The 26,924-nt window shown below is 36.8% G+C and overlaps 1 protein-coding gene and 1 non-coding gene across 2 annotated transcripts in view; both read left to right on the top strand.

Moving 5' to 3' along the window:
- PIK3C3 (phosphatidylinositol 3-kinase catalytic subunit type 3) overlaps window positions 1-26,403 on the top strand; it is a 143,065-nt gene extending 116,662 nt beyond the window's left edge. The window contains exons 22-25 of the mRNA XM_021686322.2: window positions 1,980-2,148; window positions 8,905-8,995; window positions 16,083-16,208; window positions 25,808-26,403. Coding sequence (XP_021541997.1) covers window positions 1,980-2,148; window positions 8,905-8,995; window positions 16,083-16,208; window positions 25,808-25,822 — 401 coding nt within the window. The 3' untranslated portion in view covers window positions 25,823-26,403. The remainder of the gene's footprint in view (window positions 1-1,979; window positions 2,149-8,904; window positions 8,996-16,082; window positions 16,209-25,807) is intronic.
- LOC123326700 lies at window positions 7,064-7,221 on the top strand. Its single transcript, XR_006541269.1, has one exon. It is a non-coding gene; the product is annotated as a U1 spliceosomal RNA (small nuclear RNA).
- Window positions 26,404-26,924: the final 521 nt, after the last annotated feature.

Here is a 26,924-nt window from a genome sequence, read left to right as displayed (position 1 = left end):
CATTTTCAAAGTTGTATAGGATTTCCAACTTAATGTATTATTTAGTTTTTCATTGTAAGAACAGTGCCTGGGAAGAGTTGCAAATAATAAGATTGCTTATCCCTTTAATATTTAATTTTACTAATTCCTGGCAGTTGTGGTCTCAAGTCTAAGGGACATAAATACCAGTTCAATATATTTTAAACATCTTTAAGTCAGTAGTTACTAATATTTATTTTTGAACAGAGTTCAGTATTTTAAATTTTTTTAAAAGGTGATATTTGAAATATTTAAGATAATCATTTGTAAGCACCTTTAAAAGACCTGGTCATTAGATATTAAATAGCTTGATTTGGTTTTGCGTTCAGACTAAAATAATTTTTTCCTCTTAAGGGACATAGCTTCTAAAATGGGACGAGGCTATAGATATAATCATCCTTGACTTAAATGAGGTTTTTTTGTTATTTTGCTTGACACACTCATCTACAGCTTAGTTGGAAATAATTACAATGACATTTAGACCATTTACTGTGTACCTGGTACTGTGTTAAGTATTAAATATATTATCTCTTTTAATTCTGTCTTATGAGGAAATTAATAGTAATAACCTATTTTGCAGTTTAGAAAGTGAGGCTTAGAAACATTAAGTGGCTTCGTCAGGGTCACATACCTGATCGAGTGAAACATGAAGGTGTTAGTTGTACTAAAGAACAGTTACATGGCTGACTCAGAGGGCCTGCCAGTGTATCACCGTTCACCTGGGACTTCATGGCCACACCTAGAGTCACATTGTTTTCTGTTTCCAACAGTGACCTAATGATGGGGTATAATATTCACAAGTAACAGTAATGATGCTCAGAGAAAAAGGTAGAGGGTTTAGCTAACATGGTAATGGTAGAATTGATGTATAAAAATATTTTGCAAGATGGCAAAAGTATGCCCAAACTCAATACATGTACTTGAAGGAGCAAAGTTTTTGGCTGCAGCTCTTGATGGGGCAGGGGTACCTGAGCTTCCCAAGTACATGATGGAGGATAGGTTTTCACATAAAACAGGTCATATAATGTATCACAAGACAAACGAGTGGGCAGATTGCACGAGGGAGATTTTTGGCTGGCTTTTTAAATGAATTCATTCCTTCATTCAACAGTGAGTGCCTACTATGTGCCAGAAACTATTCTGAGGCTGGGGATACAGCCATACACAAAATGGGCATAAATCCCTGCCTTGATGAAGCTTGGGTTGTAGGATCCAGGGGGCTACTTTTTCTGTTAAAATGTATGCCTCTTTTATGCCTACTTATAAGTCACAGGATGCTTTATGAATTCAGTGGTGAATCATTCTCTAAAGTGAATGATCGGTCACGTTCTTACATATCTTGTCTGTGGGTTTAGGTAACTGTCCTAGGGTTTGTCATCATGGGCACTGCAGCTGTGTTCAGCTCTCGGCGGACATAAATACTGTGGCTTCCTAGTCTGCAGCTACCAAGTGACATGGATTAGCTGAAAATGGTTCAGCTGAAGCTAAGAATGTAATTTGAAATTTGGGGGATTTGGTTTTGTTTTGGTAAGGGGAATAGTGATAAGTTAAAGGGTTCATCTCAGCAATACTTAAAAGGTCTTCTGCTTATGAATGGAGTTTGTGTAAACTTTAGCATGAGAAATTTGCTACAAGATACTAATTTCTGCTAATCCGTTAAAAATTTATCTAGCCTTGGCTGTCTTTGATTCTGAAGATCTAAAAGTGGAATATAAATTAATATTACTCTGAGATTATTTTAACTATAGCTTCATCTGAATAAATGTAAGTTAAAATGAACTGCAGAATGCTCTGAAGACCACTCCCAAGCCTGGGTTTAGAGGATTAAACAATTTAATAGACTTCATCATGAATTAATATTCTTTATGAAGAGACACTGCTTAGACCAATTATATGACATATCCCTTTCTCAGTTTTTAAAGATAATTCTGGAAATAAATGAGTTTCTTATCAATATCCAGGCAAACTCTTCCACATAGACTTCGGATATATTTTGGGTCGGGATCCAAAGCCTCTTCCTCCTCCAATGAAGCTGAATAAAGAAATGGTAGAAGGAATGGGGGGCACCCAGAGTGAGCAGTACCAAGAGTTCCGTAAACAGTGTTACACGGCTTTTCTCCACCTTCGAAGGTAAGTTGATCGTAGAGAATTTTGATAAATTCATTTCATAGAGCAAGAAAAGGAGTTGTTCAAATGTATACATTCTTTAACATCACTCTTTTCCAGAATGACACAGGCAAAAGTATTTCTTAATGCACATTTAATATCTATTTTGATAAACAGTCTGATAGCAAAAGAAAAAAGAATTTCTTGCTTTCCCACTAATTATTTGATTGCTAAATGCCACCAAATAGGAAGCTGACATTCCATAAGATTAGGCAAACATGGAGGCTTCAAAATCAGTGGGTTATAATCATTTTAGTAAAATATACTATGTGTGCTTTTACAGTGCTGGGATGGAGAAAAGATTAAGAAGCTTCATAACCATTCACATCTCCCTGAAGCCAGTCTTGAAGGATTATAATCACGATGTTGAGTTCTTTTCCTTCTCCCAAACTCACTTCCTGTTTCTTTATCAAAGAATGAAGTATTTAGCTTATTTAAAGTGATACTAGTCCATTCATTTTTATTCTGTAGCAACTTTATCAGCCTTAGTTTCGGTTCTTCAGGAACATTTGGAAGTTTGTTAAATGATGGAAGAATAAATGTTACATATGATTTTGTCTCTTTAGCACCTCATCAGTCATCCTGCTAAAGGAAAAAAATTGATTTTTCTCTATCCCTTCTTCTTTCTCCAATGCCACTCTTTCTCTGCTTTCTTCATCCTAGTTTACTTAGGACTTAACATCAGGAAAAAAAAAAAGTCATGCTTGTTAAATTTAGGACATGGCTCCGGTGATTAGTCAAAAATGACAGGATCATTTGACCCAACTTAACTATGCAGAAACTCCCAGCCCAGGAGACATACCTTTTTTTTTTTAAAGATTTTATTTATTTATTTGAGAGAGAGAATGAGAGAGAGAAAGCATGGGAGGGGGAAGGGTCAGAGGGAGAAGCAGACTCCCTGCTGAGCAGGGAGCCCGATGCGGAACTCGATCCCGGGACTCCAGGATCATGACCTGAGCCGAAGGCAGTCGCCCAACCAACTGAGCCACCCAGGTGCTCCAAGAAAGGAGACATACCTTCTTACATCTCTTCCCAGTGAAAATATATGACCGGTAGACAGTAAGTTGCCTATGCACGTGGGCTCTGTCTTATTTGTCTTTGTAACCTCAGTTACTTATGCAGTGGTTAGAACATAGACACTCTGTATGTTTATTAAGTGAGAATCTTCAGTATTTATATGAGAACCCCCCAGAACTTCTGTTACATATCTGGGGTGAGGTCATGTTCCTGGATGATGTTGATGCTCCTGGTCCTAGGAGAATGGCTGTACTCTATTCATCAGATTTCATCTCCACAGTGACTCATTAGGCCACCATTGTTAACTCAGTCTGTACCATGTGTCACAAACTCTGACGTGCATGTTACAAACAGCCACACTATTTATCCTTTAGGTGGCAGAGTGACTCAGTTTTACTTACCAGAAATGCTGAAATAATAATGAGATCAATGCTCTTTGATTTGTCTGTTGATGCAGAAGCACTTCCAGAGAGATGAGATGAGAGTTCCACTTTAATATCTGGGATTTTTAATTTAAAATAGTCAAAGCCTACCAAAAACTAGATGGAACCATGGCCTTCTCAGTGACGAGACAGACAGAATGATATGAAATGATAACTAGAGAAATGTCAAAGGTGCTCTATCTTACTGAAAGCAGAAGGAAAACAGTGTGCTTTATAAACTGTCATTGATAATGGATTAGTAGCAATTCAGTAGAATGAGAAAACAGGCAGGTTATTAATGTGGAGCCAAAGTTAACTTTCATCACTACTAAGAAAAATCAGATTAATCTAAATAATTTTATGTTAAGTCTTCATGAAAACTGCTTTATTTTTTAAAATTTCACTGTACTTTGGGTAAGATCAGCTAGACCCTAATATTTTAATCAACATTTATTTTTCTTATTTTTAATTTTTTTAAAGATTTTATTTATTTATTGAATTTAGGGGGAGAAAGTGCAGTGGGGAGGGGCAGAAGGAGAGGGAGAAAGAATCTCAAGCAGACTCCATGCTGAGCACAGAGCCTGACCTGGGGCTTGATCTCACGACCCTGATGAGATAACTACCTGAGCATAAACCAGGAGTTGGACGCTTAACCGACGGAGCCACCCAGGTGCCCCCAACGTTTGTTTTTTAATGTATTTTAGAACATTGTTCTGCTAGTAAAAAATTGCCTTTATGCCATAAGAATTAACATGATACTTAAAAGTGTGTTTAGAGCTAAGGTTATTTGGAACTTTTTAAAATTACGGTTTATAGGTATGACAAACTACTTCCTTTTCATGGTTTTTTTATTGATGGCTGATCATTTTCTGCAGCAAGAAACCATTCACTAACATTGGGCCATGTAAACAGAGCAGTTCCTTTTGAACTAACTTATGAATGGTTACAATTGTATAGATATCAGAACACATTTTGTGGTGTTCTGATTTTCATGTAACAAAATATATTATCATCTCTTTTATTAATCAATACCTAATACACCAGTAATTGGTAAATTTGGTTTTTGAATACTGTCTCATAGCAAGAGTAATGCTAAAATATTTTAAGTGTCCAAGGAAAGCATAACTCCTTCTCTTAACCCACGTATATGCCAAACATTAATAGACACTTAGGATACAAAGACAGCTAAATTTTCCAGTAAAAATACTGAAATTAAGAGTGCATTTGACTATATCAAATTAAGTTCTTACATTGTCTGAGAATGTTTGCATAGTTACCAAACAGCCATGACTTTATTGATCATACTTCCTTTCATCATTAGCTTCATTGTTCTCCCTCCTTGAAGTAGTACACTTATTAAATAATTTTTTTTTTTTTGTAGGATTTTTCTTCAATGTTTGTTGCATGCCAAGTGGATATATTGTAAGGGTAATAGACCTCTGGGAACACTATAGGAAACCTCACTTGATATAGTTAAATGCATTTCTATTTTTAGTATTGAAGGTTTGCAATGAACAATTTAGACCATCTTTGGATGACCTTATATTTTCTTTTGATAATGGTTTGAAAGATGTCTGGTAACCTTTACATCTTTTTTTCTGGGTAGAATATTGAATGACTATGCTATTTAATATATACTTTCCTTTGGGGGGGGTCATGTGCCCTATCTTAATTGGAAAATGCAGGTTCATAGCAACAGATGTAAAGGATTAATACAGTAAAGGCAGTGACAGATTTTCTACAAAGTAATTGAATGTTTAAGCTTCTTATAGAATATTCCATTTTATATTTATTTACATTTTGTTTTCCTTTGCTACAATAATAGCAGCATGGGTGGCTAAATTAAAACCAACAGATACTCCAGAAAACATTAATGTTTGCCTTTTAAAAAAGAAACACACATATGCTTCCATGAAGGCAAACATTTTAACATAGATCCTGGCTGTCCATTAGAATTACCTGGGGGAACTTTAGGGGGAAAATAGTTTTCTTTTTTTTTTTTTTTTTAAGATTTTATTTATTTGACACAGAGAGACATAGCAAGAGAGAACACAAGCAGGGGGAGTGGGGGAGGGAGAAGCAGGCTCCCCGCGGAGCAGGGAGCCTGATGTGGGGCTAGATCCCAGGACCCTGGGATCATGACCTGAGCCGAAGGCAGACGCCTAACGACTGAGCCACCCAGGCGCCCCAGGGGGAAAAATAGTTTTGAGGTCCGTCAGATTTACTTGGTCTGGGATTGGGCTCAGGCATTAATAGTTTTAAGAAACTCCCAGGTAAATCTAATGGACTTCCAGTTTTGAGAACCTCTGAAATATCCCTTTCAAAATTGAGCTTTGTTTTCCCTTCCCTGTGTTACTCTGTGAATCTACCCTGTGATATATTCCTGAGATTCCCTTATGGCAAGATTGGGAAAAACTGTATAGTCAACAGAGCAGAGTGCGAATAATTGAGGGTTCATTGAAAGAGCGTATTTTTTTCATGACATAATAATACTAGCAGCTGGCTGTACTCTGCTGCTACCATGGTCCTTGCAGCCCTCTCAAGTGGATCTTCTTGATTTCCATATCCTACATATCTCAAAGCTTGGTGCCCTCCTTGCTTCCTATTGCAACTTCCAAACCTTAGTTTGCCTTAGTTCTTTACTCTCTTTCACAGCCCATCTGCTTTAAAAAGGTCTGTTCTCACTGTCTCCACTAACTTGCCTCCTTTTCTTCCTTCAGCCTTCTCCAGTAAGACTTCCAGCCCTACTCTACTATTAAAACTAATTTTATCAAGATAAACAGTTACCTATACCAAATCTAGTGGCTACTTTTCATCCTAGCATCTTTGACACAGTTGAGCACTTCTTTGTCCCTGAAAACCTTCCTTAGATTTGGTGTAACCCACTCCTCTGTTTTCTTTTTGCCTTGCTGGCTACTTCTGCTGCTTTGCTGATTTCTTGCGTCTTCTGTCTGATCTTTACATATTCAACTGTCTAGAAGTTCCATTGTCAGTATTAACCTTTTAGTTCTGTATCATTTTCCCCCCTAAACTCTCTTTCAGCATTTTCATCCAGACTTGTGACTTTCATTAGGATCCAAATGCTGATGTTTTGAACTGATAGCATCAGCCCTGATATTCCCTCTGAGTTCTCTGTCTACTTGACATCTTGACTAAGAATCTGATAGGCACTTCAAACTCAGTATGTCTAAAACAGATTATTACTGATTCCCTGTCCCCAATCCTGCTCTTTGTTCATTCTCTTTCTTATTTTGTGAACAACGGTAGTTTCCCATTGCTTAGGCTGAATCCTTGGTGACATTCAGTTCCTCTGCCCTCTCTCCCTTGCTCCGTTGAAACCATCAGCAACTGTCTTCCACTTCATCTCCAACGTACAGCCTGAGAATCTCTCTATTGTTTCTTTTCTCACTAGACAGCGAGCTTTTAACAATGCGTATCTCCTACTTGCAGGGGAGATGCCATGATCATGAAGGTGGTTTTCTTAGGGTGAGCCTTATTCATTGCACTCTGGATGTGCTCACCCCTGCAATTGCCCCAAATGTGGGAAACTCAGCTGCATAATTTGTGGTAGTGGGGGACTGTGTTCACACTGCCCCTGAAAAAGATAAAACAAAAATGCGTATCTGAGTGCCTTACTCCACACTTTACACTCAGTTGCTCCCTCCCAGCGCATTTAGAATAAAATCGTCACTGCTTAAGATGGTTTTTCCTAACCCATCAATCTCTAACCCATTTCCCTGATTTTTCTTTTATTTTAAATTTTTTTATCAGTCAGCCAGGTATGAAATTATGTTACCATTTTATTTTGTGAGTCCCCCATTCTCTTCCAGAATGTAAACTTCATGAATGTAGGGACCTTATTGGTTCAGTTCGCCACTGTATTCCTTGTGCCTAGAACAATGTATAGAGTGAATACTCAGTAAATATTTGTTGGGTGAATAAATACAATTATTATATGAGTAGAAATGGAATAACATCTGTGGTAATTTTTTTTTTTTTTAGATCAATTCCCTCAAAGAAATTAGTAACTTAAAGCTAGGTTAAAGCTGTTTAGCTATTACTATATGAGTATAAGTGAGTTAGGGCATAATTTGATTAGAAGATGACTTCAAGGTATTAGTTTTCATTATAGTCCCTCTTTTTTTTTTTTCCTTCTATAGTCCCTCTAGATTTTCATGGACAATATAAAATTCAGAAATTATAAAAAGGTAATTTGAAGTTTATATGAATAGTTATTTTTGTCTGTAAGTTCCATTATCATTATAGTTCAACAATAGCCAGTTTTTAGGTAACAAGTTGTGCCTTTTTATATAATGGATGAGTAGATGGCTAGTATCACCTAATGCCTGACCTCCATCCCTAGAGAAGACATGCAAGGTACTTGTTGATAATTTTACTGAGATCAGCTAAAAGCCTTTATTGCCTAAAAACAAAGCTTTGTTTACTCACATCCATCCCCAAAGTCAAACCTGAATCTCCTTTGTTACTAAGGGCCATCCAGAAAAATTATAACTGTCTAAGGGGAGAGTATTCTGGAGCAGGAGGTGGATTGTGCCCAGGATGCACTTACACCTTTCCCCACAAGGCTCCACTTCTGGAAATGAACATTTGGAATAGTACCATTCTTTCTAGAGGGAGAGGAAGTGGAAGAATTTGAGGATTGGTGAGGATAAACCTTTAGTTCCTATAGGGCCAGCATAGTCCAAAGATGATATTATTTATATATCTAGCCTATCCTTAATATAGTAGAGTACTAGCTATTTTCTCCTTCATTTAGGATTGCGTATATCCATACAAGCCTCTGTGGTTCCTAAAATGGTGATTAATATCCCTGGGGGATATTCTTGAATGTTTAGAGGGATGACAGTGTATCTCTTTCATTCCTTTAGCCATGACACACTGAGGTAGTCTTAAGGTAGCAGATTCTTGACATCATCTAGCAAAGACAGATCTTCAGTGTTCACTAAATGCTAATTAGGTATAAAGTGGATTCTCCTTAGATTTCTCCTAAAAAGAATATTCTTACTATAAGAACGAAAAGAATGCCATTAGATGGCTACTCCAAAAGTTTATCCCATAGTGTAGGACCTAGAAAGGGCATTATATCAAGACCCCAGAATAAGATACTTTTCATTGAGACAGCTGATAATGGCACATTCTATATTCTGTAGGAGTAATAGTAAAGATCCAAGTACAGCTACTACTTCTAGGAGTATTCTTTACCGGAGAAAGAACTGCAGAAGTCTAACACATTGCTTTTTCTTTTTTCACTTTCCTTTAGGTATTCTAACCTGATTTTGAACTTGTTTTCCTTGATGGTGGATGCAAACATTCCAGATATTGCTCTTGAACCAGATAAAACTGTGAAAAAGGTAATTTTTATACATTGTCAGGTATATTAGTCTACTTTTCATATATAAAGGATATTAAGGTTTTAATAACCCATTTCCCCTTGATGTCCCTGGCTCTAGACTCTTAAGTAACATAAATTAAGAAAGAGACCCTTTGTTTAATTTTTTTACCTTCCAGAATCCATTAGCCTCTCTGGTTCCTGCAGCCAGTTCTGTTCATACCCACAGTCACATGACTAGGTCATTGTATCTACAAAGAAAATCTCCATTGTATCTATGACCCTTGCTCTTTTTTCTAGAAAGTTTAGCACTTCTTTAATAATCCTGATCGGTTATCTGATTCCTGGCACTCCTGGGCTATGCATGCCAAAGATCAGAGACAAACTATTAATGATCCTAACTGGGAGAAAAGAGCCATTCTTTATCCTTCCCATCCATATCCTTGGTTACAGGGGTTTCTTACAGCAGAGTAGAGACCTGCCTTTTAACTAGGCCTACAAGGAAAAGAAAAAAGGATAGTCTTTGTGTAGGTGAACAGTGATTCAGAGTTGTCGTACCATGAATTCTAGCAAGGGATGGGAGAAAGGACAGCAGATTTGAAGATATTTGTCTGAATTAGCTTCTGATTCTCTGATCTGGTGGGGGGAAGGCAGGGGGCAGTTGGAGATAGTATGTAGAAAGCCCTTTTTCATATCCAAAGATAACATAAGATGATCCTCAATATCGGTGTGATAACCAATATTGTACTTGAAAGATAGTATAGTTTTTTGCCTTGCAGAAGTATACAATTACTAAAGGACAGTAGCAGTCTCAGAGATGGAGTCTCTATGGGGGATGAAAATAATAATTGGGACCAAAAAGCTCGTAACTTCTGACATTATGGACTCTGAACATTATTAGAAAGATTCCTCTGGATTGAACATTGTCTTAGTCCATTTGGGCTGCTATAACAAAGTACCAGAGAATGGATGGCTTATAAACCACAGAAATTTATTTCTCATAGTTTTGGAATCTAGAAGTCCAAGATCACGGTGCCAGTATGGTCAGGTGAGAGCCCTCTTTGGGTTGAAGTCTTCTTGTACCTTCATGTGGCAGCAGTGCTAGGGAGCTCCATGGGATCTCTTCTATAAGGATTCCACTCTCATGACTAAGCACCTCCCAAGGCTCCACCCTAATATCTTTCACATTGGGCATTAGTATTTCAACATGGATTTGGGGGGAAGGAGGCACAAATATTCAGACCATTGCAAACATAAATAAGAATCTCTTTTACCTAGTTTTGTAAGTCTATCACAAGTATTAAGAGGGGGTTTTAATGGAAATACTTTATTGTTGAGCCATTTAAGAAAATTACGCTCTTATTAAGACTTCGTTTATTATTTTATCCAGCAAGCACTGTTCCAGTAAACTCCCTTCTCCCCATAGGAAATAGACTAGTCATCACCTTGGTTTTTGACATGACTTCCTTTTGTCATTTATTTTTTATTTATTGACTAAAGCTCATTCATCAAGAAATATAGTTGCTTGCTGAAAATTTCCTTGGCTGTAATTGATGGGTACACTAGATTCAAATATTGTTGCCCCCCCCTCTTTTCTTTTTGCATTGATATATTCAGGACTTGTTTTGTTGTGTATTTTAAATCCATTTATCTCTGGTCATATAGTCACTCTTCCCTGATTTCCTTCGTGTTCAGAAGTCAATTATGAAAGTTCTCTAACAATATTTGTTAAACTGAGTCTTCCAATTTCTTCTGCTAGTTAAGTTGTGTTGTTCTTGTTCTTATTAGGTCTTTTGTGTTATTTGTTTCTCTTTTAGAAAATCATTGATGTTACTGTTTAAAGTGGACAGTGCCCTTTTGTTACAGCTATGTTAGTGGAACTATCTTTTAGCACACAAAGCAGTTTACTTTGGGAAGAAAAAAAAGCATGTGTATTAGTTATTTTTCTTTAGACTGGTACTCCTTAGCTGTTTATTCTAATTTCAATTACATGAACCTTGAAAAAAAAAGGCATTTCACCATATATCTTCCCAAAAGGATTTTTCATAAAAGGTTTCTTTGCTTTCTGCTGTTTTATTAAGAATATGAAGTAATTATTTGCAACATAAATTTGACATTAAAGCCATAATAATATTGGAAAGTTATTCTGGAAAAGGCTAAAATTTGTGTCATATATTTCATTTTTTAAGAAGTATAGATTTTTATACCTCGTTGAAATAACAGTTGCTAACATTACTTCAAACTCTTACCACTTGGAAAATTTTTGTGTTGACCTTATGAATGGAAACCAACTAGGGAAATAGAGTAGCACATTTGAGGCTGAGAGAAGTACAGATTATTTAAATTATTTGAGTAATCATAATGAAGCACAACAATGTTTTCTTGTCTCTATAACTTAATTTAGTATATATCAGTTTTGTTTTAATTTTTTGGAAATTGAATACTTATATATGGAATACATGATATTTTTGTTATTCATGTTTATTTCTTAGAAAACAAAATTGCCCAAAAATGTGAGATGGAATCACAATTTAAAACATATGATCATCAGTCACAAACATTAAGTATCTGGTAGTAGTAGGTTAGTGTGCCACTCTTTGCTTTGTGCCATGGGAAGCTTGCACAAAAGTTGCTTTAATCCTTTTAATAATTTAGAACAAAGTTATCCAAGTAGTCTAATAAAAATAATGCATATTGATATAAAGCAAAGTGTTATGTGCTAGTATAACTAAAGCACAGTGGATAGACAAATTTCCAAAAATGAGCAAAGGGATCATGCTAATTTTTTTTTAAAGATTTATTTTTTATTTTGGATAAATACTCAGTGGTGTTTATTGAGCTATTTACTATGTGTCAAGCACTGTCTTAGTGCTTGAGTTATAGTAATAATAAACAAAACAAAATTTTCCACCCTCATGGAGCTTACCTTCTAATAAGGGAAACAGAAAAGAAACAGGATAAAGTAAACTATATAACATACTAATCGTGGTAGTGTTTAGAGAAAAAAAATAAATGAGAGAGGAAAATGAAAAGTTGAGTTGGCATTGATTCTGGATATTTTAAAATTTGTGGCCAGGAAAGGCTCACAAAGTAAGATATGTCAATTCTTTCTGAATAAATTAAAAGGAGATATCTTATGAACATGTGATATGGAAATAAGACTTCTTCGTCAACTCCTATAGATTGTCCTAGTGAATAAAGGGAAGTTAAAATATTTGAGATAAAAAACCTATGTATTCAGAAGCTAATGTAACATTATGTGTTGACTATACTTCAATTAAAAAAAAAAGAAAACTTGTATTTCCTAGCATATTATTAACTTTGTTACTAGGGAATGTGTATTGATAAAAGACAATTGCTTATCTTCAGGGAGTTTTAAATTTTCTTAGCTTTTGATACAGGTGAGTCTCTATTTAAAAAAAATGGGGGGAGGGAGAGAAATAGAATAGTTTAATGGATAAACATGACCACTTGACAGTCACTGCTTTTTCATTTGTGTTTTTCTTTAAATCAGTAATAAGGAAATCTTTTAAACTGTGGTAATAAGTTTGTTCAGAGTAATTTAATGAGATAATACTATTTTGTGTTGAAGAATAAATGGATGTGTTCTTTCTCTAAATTGATTTTTTAAAAATTTTATTTCTTTATTTGAGAGTGAGAGAGCACAAGCCAGGGGAGAGGCAGAGGGAGAGGGAGAAGAGAAGCAGACTTCCTGCTGAGCAGGGAACCAGATGCTGGGCTTGATCCCAAGGCCCTGGGACCATGACCTGCCCAAAGGCAGAGGCTTAACTGACTGTGCCACCCAGGCACCCCTCTCTAAATTGATTTTTGACTAAACTTTAAAACAAATTTTATATATTACAAGCAGCTACAAATTGTCTGAAGATCTATTTCAAATGACCTGTAAAATTAAATTACCCTTGGTGCCTACAAGGTTTGTTTATTAAAACATACAAGCCATGGGAGGGAAGGGGTGGCTGGGTGTTGGACATTGGGGAGGGTATGTGTTGTGGTGAGCACTATGTGTTGTGTAAGACTGATGAATCACAGACCTCTACCCCTGAAACAAATAATATATGTTAATTTAAAAAAATCTAAAAATAAAATTAAATTAAATTAAAAATTAAAAAAAAAAACAAAACATACAAGCCGTAACATCCATTCACATTGAATTTTGGTAGATTTTATTTTTCTCTACTAGTTCTGTGTCTTAATACAATTATAGCATTGATTCTCTTTTAGCAGTAGTTGGATGGGGGTTCATTTTTTATAATTTTTCTTTTTAATTCTTTATTTTAAATTCTGGTTTTTAGGGGTGCCTGGGTGGCTCAGTTGTTAAGTGACTGCTTCGGCTCAGGTCATGATCCCAGGGTCCTGGGATCGAGCCCCACATTGGGCTCCCTGCTCCACGGGAAGCCTGCTTCTCCCTCTCCCACTCCCCCTGCTAGTGTTCCCTCTCTCACTGTGTCTCTCTCTGTCAAATAAATAAATAAAATATTAAAAAAAAAATTCTGGTTTTTATTCAAGTAAGGGAGTTTTTTTATTCTAATGCAGCTCAGATAATCAAATGAACTCAGCAAGGAAATAATGTTTACATTAAAACTCTTCCTTTTACTCTGATGAGTGAAAATTTTTCCTTTGTTGTAATCACTTCTGTGATTAAATTATTAGGAAATGAATACAAGGAAAAACTTTTAAAAATTCTAATTAATTTGAATTAAAAATATTTAATAGGGAATGTCTGCTTTTATTATTTTAATGAAAGTTACTCTTATTTCAGAGATGCTAAACACTAAATTATTTTAAGCAAAAGTCTTCTTTATTAATGAATGTTAAATTAGTCTTGTAATGATGTATTTTGAGCTTTGAAAGACGAAGGGTAAAGATTAGGTATAAATGAAATCTCCCTGTACTCCTTAGGAAGGACAGTATAGTTTAGTCTAGAAATGTATTGCAGGGTTTTGTGTGGGGAATAGCTGTACACACCTGAGAACGTGGATGCAAGAAGGACCTATGGGACAATAACAGGTAGCCTGGTCAGTATATATGAGGCCAAATCAGCCATTTATGTGCAGTTAAGGATGATTTTTTCATATTTGGTAAGTAATGTCTACTTTCTTTTTTTTTAAAGGTTTTATTTATTTGACAGAGAGAGACACAGCGAGAGAGGGAACACAAGCAGGGGGGAGTAGGAGAGGGAGAAGCAGGCTCCCCGATGAGCAGGGAGCCCGATGCGGGGCTTGATCCCAGGACCCGGGATCATGACCTGAGCCGAAGGCAGACGTTTAACGACTGAGCCACCCAGGCGCCCCAATAATGTCTACTTTCTATGTCAAATACATATAGTCTGTTTGTGTTGCAACACTTAATAGAAGCGTGTAAGTTTTGATAAATTAGGCTAAAATTTTGATTCTACTGCCCTGTAGTTTTTTGGTGTCCTTAAAAATAGTTCCAGACCTGTCAGACATCTTTTTAAGTCAAAGAAAATAAAGGATTAAACTCAAGGAACAGATACGCCATTAATTGGGATTCAGAAATGGGAGAGCTAGTCCATTCAAGGTATTCCTTTAGAAACTCCACCGAACTGTCCTTCACTTTTTATATCTACCTCTTTACTTTCCCATCCTGAAGCTGCAGAGCTGTTGGATCATTTGGCATATCTCCAATCTAGTGATGAGATAAGTGCGAATCCAGGGCTGTGGGTTGTCCTACTGTGTCCGTCTTAGTTTCCTAGTAGTTAAATTCTATACTTAAAAGGAAATACTGGGCGCCTGGGTGGCTCAGTTGGTTAAGCGACTGCCTTCGGTGCAGGCCATGATCCTGGAGTCCCTGGATCGAGTCCCGCATCGGGCTCCCTGCTCGGCAGGGAGTCTACTTCTCCCTCTCCCACTTCCCGTTTGTGTTCCCTCTCTCGCTGTGTCTTTCTCTGTCAAATAAATAAATAAAATCTTTAAAAAAAAAAAAAAAGGAAATACTAAATGTGACCACTTTTTATTTGCTTAGAAACATTTTCTCCTTGCCTGCTTTTTCAAAAGTATATTTGGGTCACTTACAAGAGGAGAAAGGAGTAGAATTATAATGGTTATGTGCAGTGGCATGAGATTGTCTGGAAGCATGAGACCCTTGCCATCAGTTAAGGGTGTCTGGGTAGGTTGGCTTCATAGATACTCTTTGCTTCCGTTTCTGCATCTTAGAGGTGGAGATACTGTCTACCTCAGAGTCAGATGAAATACTGCATGTAAAGTGTTTTGCACAGAGTATTCATTCAATAACACTGGCTTTTATTTTTTAGGCATCATTTTCATATCATAACTAGACTTTTTCTAGTTATTATAATAAAAATTCTAGTTATTCTTATCGGGAATCAGCTGTAACTTTAAATATGAAATAAAGGGAAATTCGTCTCTCTTTGGAAATTGCAGACCAATTGAAGTAGTACTTGGCAGAAGTATAAGGAATTGCTATAGGAAAGGAGACATTTTGGAAGATCTGTATTTTGCCAGTGATTAACATGTTTCCTGTTCTTGTATAGGCATTGAAATGGTGTGGAAGAATGATACTATAATCTCACCTTGGTATATCCATTTAATAATAAGTAACAGGGATAAAGTGAAGGAGATTATTAATAAGTATGCCTCATTTTAAATTTTATACAGTAGTTCTAGCTTTGAAATGCAAAAGAAAATAGGGGCGCCTAGCTGGCCCCGAAGAGCATGAGACTCTTGATCTCGGTTGTGGGTTCGAGCCCCATATGGGGTGTAGAGATTACGTAAATAAAACTTTAGGAAAAAAGAAACGCAAAAAAATAAAGCACACTTTTTTATATTTGCAGCACATAGCAGAATCATGTTTACTGTTTATTTTTTCTTAAAAAAAAAGAAACTTAACAAGCAAAAAGGAAAGGGTGATAAAGAGCATATAGCAAAAACAATAAACTTCACTCAAAAGAATGATAATAGTCAGAACTTCTTGTAAGTTATGAATTACTTCTTTGTCATAGAAATAGGTCATAATATATTATAACAACATCTATACCAATCTGATGCTGTCTCTTCAAATTGAGTCCTTTTTTTTTTCATTCAAAAGACTAACCTACTATGACCTTGTAGGTTCAGGATAAATTCCGACTAGACCTGTCTGATGAAGAGGCAGTACATTACATGCAGAGTCTGATTGATGAAAGTGTCCATGCTCTCTTTGCTGCAGTGGTAGAACAGATTCACAAGTTTGCCCAGGTAAGTTCTCTGAAGGCAGTGCAATTGATCACAGCTTTTCCATGTCCTACCCCAGAGTCCTCAGAGAGCCATGCTTTTCTCCTGCTAATGATGTCTTCTCTGTGTTTCATCAAGCCTTTTTGACATCAGCCAGCTGATGTGAATGTGTTGCATACATTATTAACTCTAAAACATCCCACTTAAATTTTCAGTTGTAAACTAAATTGTGGAGTGTCAGCATAGGTATATCTGTCCTTTGTAGTTAGTGGTGATTGTAAATCTTTCCTGAGAATGGTCTTGGGTCTAACGGAGGCCTTGGCGAGTGAGACTTGAACACTTTCTGGGTTTTGACAAATGGTGAAATGCTAGGAAAGGAGTTTAGAAGCTGTAAAAAGATGTGCATACCACACACTGAAAAGGTCTATCTGTAGACTTACTGTTCGTAGAATCTTGCATGCAAATGTCTGAGGGAGACCTTTTCACACTAGCCTATGGTGGTAAACCTAAGGTTAAAACCTGGTTTAATTATGAATTTCATAATGAGGATGATTATGAAAATGGTGAGCAAACAGAAAAATTAGACCTCTTTCCCTCCCACATACTCACACTCTTCTCCTTGCACACACCTTCCTGATTTTGCATATCCTGTTAATAATTTTACTAATCACCCAAGCTCAGAGCCTGTCTGCTTTGCCTTCTCCTTCACCCAATACCACTGTCACCAAGCCTTGTCAGTCTTTTTAGTTTAACCATTTCTTTAATTATCCTTTTCAATCATTTTCTGACTACTAACATTTTAATCCATTTTTTGTTCTTTAATATATCTTGGATAACTAAAACCCTTTATAATTCTTCTGTTTTAGGTTTTTTTTTCTCTAAGCATTTTTTATCCTTCTAAATATCCCAGTCAGATATATTTTCACAAAATAATGTTTCACCTTGTCCTTTTTATTTTTTAAAATTTCAGTGTGCACAATGTTTCCCCATTGCCTAACAGTGAAGTCCAATCTCTGGTAGCCTAAGGCCTTCCAGAATATTGTATTCCAACCTACTTTCCAAGGTGTTTCCCTAATACTCTCTCTGCATATTTTGTTCTTTTCTGTCTCTGTGATTACTTTGCAGCTGCCATTTCTTCAGCATAGAACATCCATCTTCTTAACAATGAATCTTTCGTAAACTTCTGCTTACCAAATCCAAGCTGTCCTCCAAGATCTATTCTTAATGCCACTTTGATTGATCTTCCTCTGGATATTTATAGTACTTTTACCTTTATTATGAGTTGCACTTATATTTTGCTTTCTATTATAGATGCTTGAGGATACTTGTCTTATAACTCCTAAAATACAAACTTCTTGAAGACGAAGCTATATCTGTTACTCACCTATTAGCACAGTGACTTATCTACTTAAAAAATACCCAAGAGACATAAAGGAGTTTCTTCCTGTAAATGTTAGCTTATCCTCTTTTTCTGGCTTAATGAAAAGTTTCTTCTCCCAGAACACCAGTTCGGGTCATATTTTATTGCTAGGACCAATCAGGGTCTGCTTCCCAGGTTATTAAATCCTAACCAGTCACTTCTCAAGAGAATAAACCATCCCAGATGGTACATGATTTGTCTAGCTAATGGTAGATCTGAGTTTCCATATAGCACAGTAGAGTATTTTGGAGCAATAGGAGTTAGAAACCCAGAATGGGATAATGACTTCACTAACGTCATGTGACTAACAAGGGACGGAATCAAGACTTGAACCCAAATCTTTTGACTCCCATATCCAGTATTTTTGAAACTCGTTCTCTTGTCAGTGTCTTGCATACCGCTATATTATGAGTTACTGAAACTTTCCCTGGCACAGCCCTCACAATCCAGTTACTTTCTCTCTCCCTTTTGTATGTACACCCTTTTTTTTTCTTTTTAAAAACTCAAATAGTTGTAACATGCTTGAGGTTAGAAACTTTTAACTTCTCTGTCTTTGCATTTCCTTCAGAGTTGGTTATTTATATTTCATTTTGCTCTATCCTTATCTATAGCTGAACAAATTTCTCTCCTTCAGGAGTTTTCCTTCCTGCATATTTCAAGTTTCTCAGTTTTCTCCTTTAGTTTCCTGGGCATTTACCATATAATAGAGCTAAAACTCCACACTTAAAATTAATGCTGCTGCCTGACACCTCATTTCAGATTATCTGTAGCTGTTTAACAAACCTGAACTCACTAGCTTAAAAAACAATAATGATTTATTACTTCTTATGATTGATTCTCCAGTCAGGATTTCAGCCAGAGCCCAGCCACATGGCTCTTTTGTTTCCTGTTATGTCAGGTGGGTTCACTCATTCAGCTGTGTTCAGCTGGGGATTGGGTTTGTCTGAAGGGTCCAAAAGGTTTCACACATCTACACTTTGGTGCTGCTCCAGACAGCCTGTGTCCGCTTCTCTCGCTATTCCGACTCTACCCAGGGCTGCCGTTCTCCTGCATGGCGACAGCTGCCCCCCCAAGGAATGTGAAAGTGGGGGCAGCAGGCCTCTTAGAGCAGGTCAGAAGGCCAGCCCTGACTCTCAGGGACAAGAGAAGTGTGTACTCTGGAGGAGAGGGACTAAGTGTGGCATCTTTGAAGACTTAACTGCCGCACATCTAATACACTCTAGCTTAAAGTTTGAGCTTTCAAGCAAGTTCTGTAAATGTACTTGTGGTATACTTTATTATTTATTTTTTTAAAAAAAGATTTTATTAACTTATTTGAGAGAGAGAAATGAGTGAGCCAGAGAGAGAGAGAGCAGGAGCAGGGGGAGGAGGAGAGGGAGAAACAGACTCACCACTGAGTAGGAATCCCCATGTGGACCTTGATCCCAGGACCCTGAGGTCATGACCTGAGCTGAAGGCAGATGCTTAACTGCCTGAGGCACCCAGGCGCCCCTGAACTAGTAGTATACTTTAGTTTTGAAATTGTGTTGTCAATTTGCAAGAGAGAGAGAGTGCCTGGGGCTGGGAGGGGAGGGGCAGAGGGAGAGGGAGAGAGAGAGAATTTAAGCAGACTCCCTGCTGAGAAGGGAGCCTGATATGGGGCTGGATCTCATGACCTCCAGATCATGACCTGAGCTGTGATCAAGAGTTGGAGGCTTAACGTACTGAGCTACCCAGGTGCCCCAGAAGGACTATTTTTCTTAATTCCCTGTATGAAAAATAGAGGAGAGAAAAAGCTAGATAAAAAAGGGACCACATTCTTATTTGGGGGAGGTGGTAACAGAGGGACCTTTCTTTACCAATATCTCTGGGCCTCAGTTTCCACATCTGTAAAGTGATTGGTATTGAGATAAAAACTAATATAAATTTAATCTATTGTCAGAGATACACAAAGGTTAAATGCTTTCCATATATAAAGCTTATATTGACTACTGCAAAGACTGAAAATAAATGAAACCCCCAGCACCGATGGTTAAATTACAAAGGTTGTTTAGAACCAAGAGTTAATGCATGTACCTTTTCTATTCACAGAGAAAATATGAATATGGCCAATAAATTGGTAATAGCGGTGGATATACTCTTAGACTTGGGAAGGATAATTTTATAAGCATGAACTAACAGAGGATTATATTTCTTTTTTTTTTTTTTTTTTAAAGATTTTTTTTATTTATTTATTTGACAGAGAGACACAGCGAGAGAGGGAACACAAGCAGGGGGAGTGGGAGAGGGAGAAGCAGGCTTCCCGCCGAGCAGGGAGCCCGATGTGGGGCTCGATCCCAGGACCCTGGGATCATGACCTGAGCCGAAGGCAGACGCTTAACGACTGAGCCACCCAGGCGCCCCCAGAGGATTATATTTCTTGGAAAGAAATATTAAGTCTTTCTTGGGTTTCTGTTTTTTAGTTCTTCAGTAAAATGGTAGATAAGAAATCCTGGATAAATAGTTACTGTAAATTACTTTGCTTCATTGTTACAAACTCTTTTGGACTAGGATAGATTCTTGATAACAAAATAGTATTATTATCTAAAATCAAGGCCATAAAGGGGTGCCTGGGTGGCTCAGTTGGTTAATCATCTGCCTTCGGCTCAGGTCATGATCCCAGGGTCCTGGGATTGAGTCCTGCATCGGGCCTGTCCCTCTGCCTGCCACTCTTCCTGTTTGTGCCCTCTCTCTCTCTTTCTCTGTCAAATAAATAAATAAATAAAATCTTAAAAAAAAAATAAAATAAAATCAAGGCCATAGCAGCATGAATATGAATTAAGAGCAAATATCTGGATGACTCCAGCAATGTAAAGACCATCAGCGTCATCCTAGACAGGTTAATAGTAGAGACTTAATACAGCATGGATATTTATGTAGACAAAATTTTATAGATCATATCTCAGCGCTCCATTTTACAATGAGAGATAATTGTGTCTGGGACAACAATAACCTTATTTATTTGAACTTTGTATTTCATACAGTGCTTCACTGTTTTTTAACGTTGTATGATCTTTACTATAACCACAAAAATGAGTTTTAACATTCTACCCTCTTAGAGATGAGAGGGCTGAGCCACATAAAAAGTTGTTTCCTAGCTTATCAAATTCAAGTCTTTACCAGAATATCCCACGATATTCTACATCCTAAGAAATGAACTTGAAAATGCTCATGCTATCTTAGGTTTCCTTAAATATGTCACCTCTGCCTATACTCGTTACCTGTTACTATACTCTTGTGCAACTGAAACAATATCAAAATCAGAGTAACCCAAGGATGTTCAATGTCATTGGAATTTGTTTAGGCATTGAAGGTTACAAAAGATACTAAATACGGTTTTAACTTCATCTAAGTCTTTTCAAATTATGAAATTATAGCAGCATAGCTATTTTTCTTTTTAAAGATTTTATTATTTTATTTTAGAGATAGCAAGCAAGCAAGTGAGCATGGGAGGAGGGACAGAGGGAGAGGGACAAGCAGACTCTGTGCTGAGCACAGAGCCCACTGCGGGGCTCGATCCCAGGACCCTGAGATCATGACCTGAGTCAAAATCAAGAATTGGACAATTAACTGACTGAGCCATCCAGACACCCTGAAGCATAGCTATTTCTTAACTAATCTCTGAAGTTTATTTTCTCTTTGAAACTCACACTTCTAAATGCTGTATATTTTCTAAGTAGTGACTATTTTCTAAGTAATACTTAGAATAAATGACATGCACGTGCAAATCCAGATGACCAACATCTGGTTTTTTGGGTCACTCATAACATTTACAATAAGGATGTATACTGCTAATTGATTTAGGCTAATTTTAGTGCATTCCTATTAATCACTGTGGATTGTAGGACAATTTTCTAAAAATGGAGGTAAACTGATTGATACATGTTAACAAAAATTATAGTTGTTTCAGCATAAAAGAAAGTATAGTCTAAAAGAAGACTACAGAATTGCCACATACAACTGTTATGTTGCAATCTGAAAAGACTTATTTTCTTCGATCATACCATTCCTTAGGAAGGGTGGAGATTAAACACTGCAATATTCGTTGCCTAGCAACACCCACCTATTAGTGATACAAATTTTCCACAGAAAAACACTTTTATTTAGGTCATTGTCTTTGAGATTGCATCATCAGAACTCTTGTCCCCACTGAAATGATCTTTAAAGGGCTTTCTAGTCTTGTCTGCACAGAAAGGTAGAGGTCACTTAGTTTGGGTCACTTACTGCTCTAAAACTAGCCTTTGGATGGTAATCTCTCATGCAACAGCCCGCTTCTTTCCTGTTTCTGCTTTGTCCTGTCTTTCTCTCTCTCTACTGATTGATGATAAAGGGCTGGAGAGTGAGGTGTGGTTTCCATTCATCTTAGTACATATTAATCTAATTAACTAAATCTTGGTAGATTAACCAGGGTTAGAGATATATTTTTTGTAGACCGAGAGTTAAAACATAAGAACAGATGGTGTTCAGAAAGTTTACCCAAGTTCCAGCTCAAGATACTGAGAACACGTTACTGCTTTACATTTGGCAAGAATCCTTAATTAGCCCCTGTGGTGTTCAAGGGGGAAAAGCACAGGTCCAAGCAGAGGGGCACATGAATGTGCAGTCATATATTATGTGCCTTTAACTGAAGAGAATTCAACTGTATATACTTGTGGTGATTTAAAAAAGATAAAAAAAAAAAAAAAAAAACAATGAAAGGAGACAAACAATGTGGTTATTCTGCCTGATGTTTTTCCTGAACAGCACATGTCCTAATAAATGTGAGAGGAGCTCCTTCAGGGATGTTTCAGATCCCAGGTGTCTCCCATGACATGACATCTTGCCATGCTGAATGTGATTCCAGTTATTGAGGATTCTCGTTTTTTTGTACAACGAGGCTTCTAAGTGCAGGCCATCCATCTGCCCCATCTGCTGCTCAAAAAACCAAGTTTTTTTGCATCAGTATTAAGGGAAAAGCTTCCTGTTCTGAACTTTTGGAGAGATGACTATATAGAATGTGTTGCCTTCTGATGGCTTTTTTCGAGTAATTTTGTTTATGTTCCTGTTTTACCTTTATGTGCTGACCCTAACACCTCAACCCCGTGTAGTATGTTTGCACTGTAACTACTCTACTCTCTGATCTACTTTGAGAGCTCATAGATGCAAAAGATGCCCTAGGAGAAGAGAATAGAGTGTCATTTCTGAGTTTATGTTATATGGATCTTATTTTACCATTAGGAATAAAAAACAGCAGTGTAAAATATTTAATTGAACAAAACAAAAAAGTATTGAATTCTTTAGCCAAAGAGAAATTTTTCTCAAAAACCAAGCTTTTTTTTTTTTTAATTTAGTAAATAATTTTCTAAAGATGTAGATGATTCCCAGACCAGTGGCTTGAATAAATAACTATTACAATACCAGTATATCATACAAAAGTATTTTGTATCATTTTGTGTCCCAGATCTATTCCTAATTTATCTGAATTATCCTAGGAGGAATAAAAATTAACAACAACAAAAAACCAATAATAATAGTAATAATTGCAGCCTATTGAACACTTATATGTGCCAGAAATTACGTAAAGAGCTTTCTCTGCATCACCTTGTTTAATCCTCACCCCTGTGAAGTGGGTATATCACCAGGCCTGTTTTACAGAAGAGAAAACCAAGGCTGAGATTAAATAACTCATGGTCTCAGAGCTAATAGAGGACAAAAGTCCAGATTCAGACCCAGGCCCTAGGTTGTAGAAATAGACAGTAGTTTCTAAATCATGTTTTTCTTGATATATATATTTAAGCTTTAATTTATTAGAGATGAGTGGATTTTGGTGTGAGTAGCGAGTTTTAAAAAGTATACTTGTAAATTGAAAAAAATGATCTTTTAACTTTTCTCTCCTTAATGTTTCATCCACCCCCAAAAGAAAAAAGAAAAAAAAAAAATCAGTTGTGCAAACAACCAAGAGAGTGTGATCTAAAAAGGAGTCATTGGGAACAGTTAATCCCAGATAAATATGATAAATGTGAGATAACATTTATTTTGCACATTGGCCACAAGCCAGTCTTGAATTTTATTGATGGCCGCGTGCTCTCAGGTCACTCTGCAGTCCGCCAACACTGCCGTGCGAGTAGCCGGTAGAACCAGCCACGTTTAAAAACATCATACAGGCACTTGGGACATTACAAATGTTTTAAAGTCTACAGAGTAATTACTGTAATAGCAGCAGTCAGCAGAATGCCCCATAATTTTCAGCTAAAATGTCCTGCAGTTTATTTTTTATCTGTAGAAATTTAATTTCCTTGTCTTCTGTGGGGCAAGTTTTCAGTCACAAGTATAATCCACCGTAAGATTTGTCTGTTTGCTTCATTAACTGCTTTTAGGAAGGTTAGTTGTCATACTGTTGTTTTCCTGCCCCTCTGTTGTATCAGACCCTTTTATATAAATTCATCAGATGTACAGGGAGTTGAACATTTTGGGACTGACTCTGCTACATAGTATTACTGATTTTTTTCCCCCGCAGACAGACGCTCAGAAGTATTCAGGCGATCTATTAGAGACCGTCTGTTCCGTAGCAGTGTTTCTCCCACACATACAAACATACTTATCCACATGTGTGGTTTTCCTCGTTTCCAGGGTATTTAGACTTCCTAGCATGTCTGTGAGGACCCTCCACAGTTTGGCGCTAACCCGCATTTTCAACTTTAATCATCTTCCACCAGCCTACAAAAAGAGCCTTCTTTGTAGCTCTGCTGATTTACCCCCATGGCAGTTTCTCATACCGAATATTTTCCCTCAAGCCCCCACAAACAGCCCACCTTTGCTCGTTGTCTGGAATGAGTTCCCTACCCATTGCCCAACTTTTGAATGTGCTTGTGTGTATATGAGTGGTGACCCTGTTTTTGTCTTCAGGCTTTTTTTATCTCGAGTATCCTGGGGACTCTCACAGAACCTGAGCTGTTCTGGCACATAGTAGGCACCAAATAAACGTATTGATTTTATATAAGTGCCAGGGACCATTTGAGAAGTTTATTTTTATTTCCTCTGATGTTGTCACCTAGAAGATATTTAAACAGCTTCTTAAATCAGAAATTACATTCCTCTTAAAAGCATTAAGGCTGAATCTTACCATATTCTTGCTAGAATCACCACTTTAAATTGTATCAGATTAAAATCAGTCAACATCTTTCACATTTTTATACATATTCGTGAATGTACACACACACCCACAAATATTTGTCAGTGAGGTTTTTTTTTTTTTCCCTTCATGTTTTTTTCTTAGAGTGATAATGAGGTGAAGTTCACGGAAACAAAATTATGTTGCCCATGTCCAGCATTTTTATTTCCTCCAAGATACTGCCCGCATATGTGTATATATATATATACATATATATATATATATGGCACATGAGTTATGGACGACTCAGTTATGTTCACCCAAACAATCAAGAGTTGTCCATCCTGGGCGCCTGGGTGGCTCAGTCGGTTAAGCGACTGCCTTTGGCTCAGGTCATGATCCCAGGGTCCTGGGATCGAGCCCCACATCGGGCTCCCCGTGCTCTGTGGGGCACCTGCTTCTCCCTCTCCCTCTGCCTGCCACTCCCCCTGCTTGTGCACACTCTCTCTTCCTCTCTCTCTCTCTGTCAAATAAATAAATAAAATCTTAAAAAAAAAAAGAGTTGTCTTTATTGAGAAAGTGGTGACTGGCAGCATCTGTACATGTTAAAGACAACCATTAACTGTTGCAGATTATTTTTGTATTATCTAGCTCTCAGAAGTAATGGGTAGCATTCTCTGAATTTCACTGAATGCTAATTTTGAGAGATAATGAAGAGAGGTGCAGTGTCACACATCTCTTTATAAGCAATATCTGAGGTAACTGTGAGGGTGCCTAGCACAAAATAGGTACTAAAAACATTGGTTTCTTTCCCCTTGATATTTTAATATCAAACACTGTTAATGTGTTGGCCCCCACACAACTCCTGACTGGGCTTCCTTGTTCTTTCAGGAGTACTGTCTTTGATTTGATTCCAGATCAGTTCTGGAATGAAGTGGGTGCACTCTGTGGAATAAGCTACAGCTTTTTAGTCACTAAAAATATCATGCCAAGAACTAAGCCATTTCTTAAAACTGTAAACTCTGTTGTTTATTTTTTTTTGTGAAATTGAAGTTAATTGCTTTCTACTTGTTTATCTGTTTTTGATTTTTGTAGTACTGGAGAAAATGAAACTGGACTCGGCACATCAGGATGTTTGGCTCTGTAAGAAAACTACTTTAGAAGCAACCTCTGTATAAGGAAGACTTCAGAGTAACAAGGAAGAGAACGTTTGATCTTCAAGATACCATATATCCTAAATGTTACATGGTGCCTGAATTCAGTTTCTTTGGATGTCATTGCTTAAATATGGTCTTGAAGGGTTTGTTTTGAAATACTGTATACATTTATTTTCAAATGTACACATTGTTAATAAGCTAAGAAGTGAGAAATTTATTCCAGGATCATGTACATATTATGAGAGCTCTGGAAGAATTTTATGTTGAAACAGTAAAACATTTTAGTCTTTGAGTTTGAAATGTCCTTTTTTTTTTTTTTAAATCATCTCTTCACATCAGGACAGTAGTTATGAATTTGGATTGTCTCAGTCAAGAAGGCTTTTTTGGTTTGTCTCTCCCTCCCCCCTTTCCCTCTCTTTTTCCTCACACTCATGTTTGTTTTTGCCTAAGCTGCAATACTTAAAGTTTTACATATTGTGGCTCATTCTTTTACAGTTCAGCAGTTACTACATATACTTCAAATAAGACAGTCATTTTCTCTCACTTTTAATTATATATCTTATTTGAAAACTATGGTTAGTTTACAGTTCTCCTACCTTGTAAGTACATAAAGCAGGATATGCATATGTAGCCATCTGAATTACTGGCCAAAAGGTCATAATGACAGCAGCTTTCAGTGTTGAGCCCAAGATATTTTTACATATACATGTAAGCATAAATTGTCTTTCTGCAATAAATACATTTTTGATGCAAACTTACTTTTCAAAAGGTTTTTTGAAATACCTTTACTAGACCTGCTAATGTAATATATCCTTTCTGATTTAAGCAAAATGATTTCTTGTCTTTTAAGACTTCTAGTCCTGCTAATCCATCTAGCCTTTTTGCCTCATGGAACTTTGGGAAAAGAGCACATACGAAAACAGAAGAGCAACATAATAATAATCTTTACAAATTAATGTGTGGCATAGTCATGTGACTTTGGAAGAAAAACAGTATCTCATTCTTTCAGTGCTGAATAAATATTAAATATCCAATTTCAGAGAATGCTATTAATT

This window comes from Neomonachus schauinslandi, chromosome 14 (genome assembly GCF_002201575.2).
Source record: "Neomonachus schauinslandi chromosome 14, ASM220157v2, whole genome shotgun sequence".
NCBI classification, from domain to species: Eukaryota; Metazoa; Chordata; class Mammalia; order Carnivora; family Phocidae; genus Neomonachus; species Neomonachus schauinslandi.
Note: the sequence above shows the minus strand (reverse complement) of the source record. Positions and strands in the feature narration are given on the sequence as shown.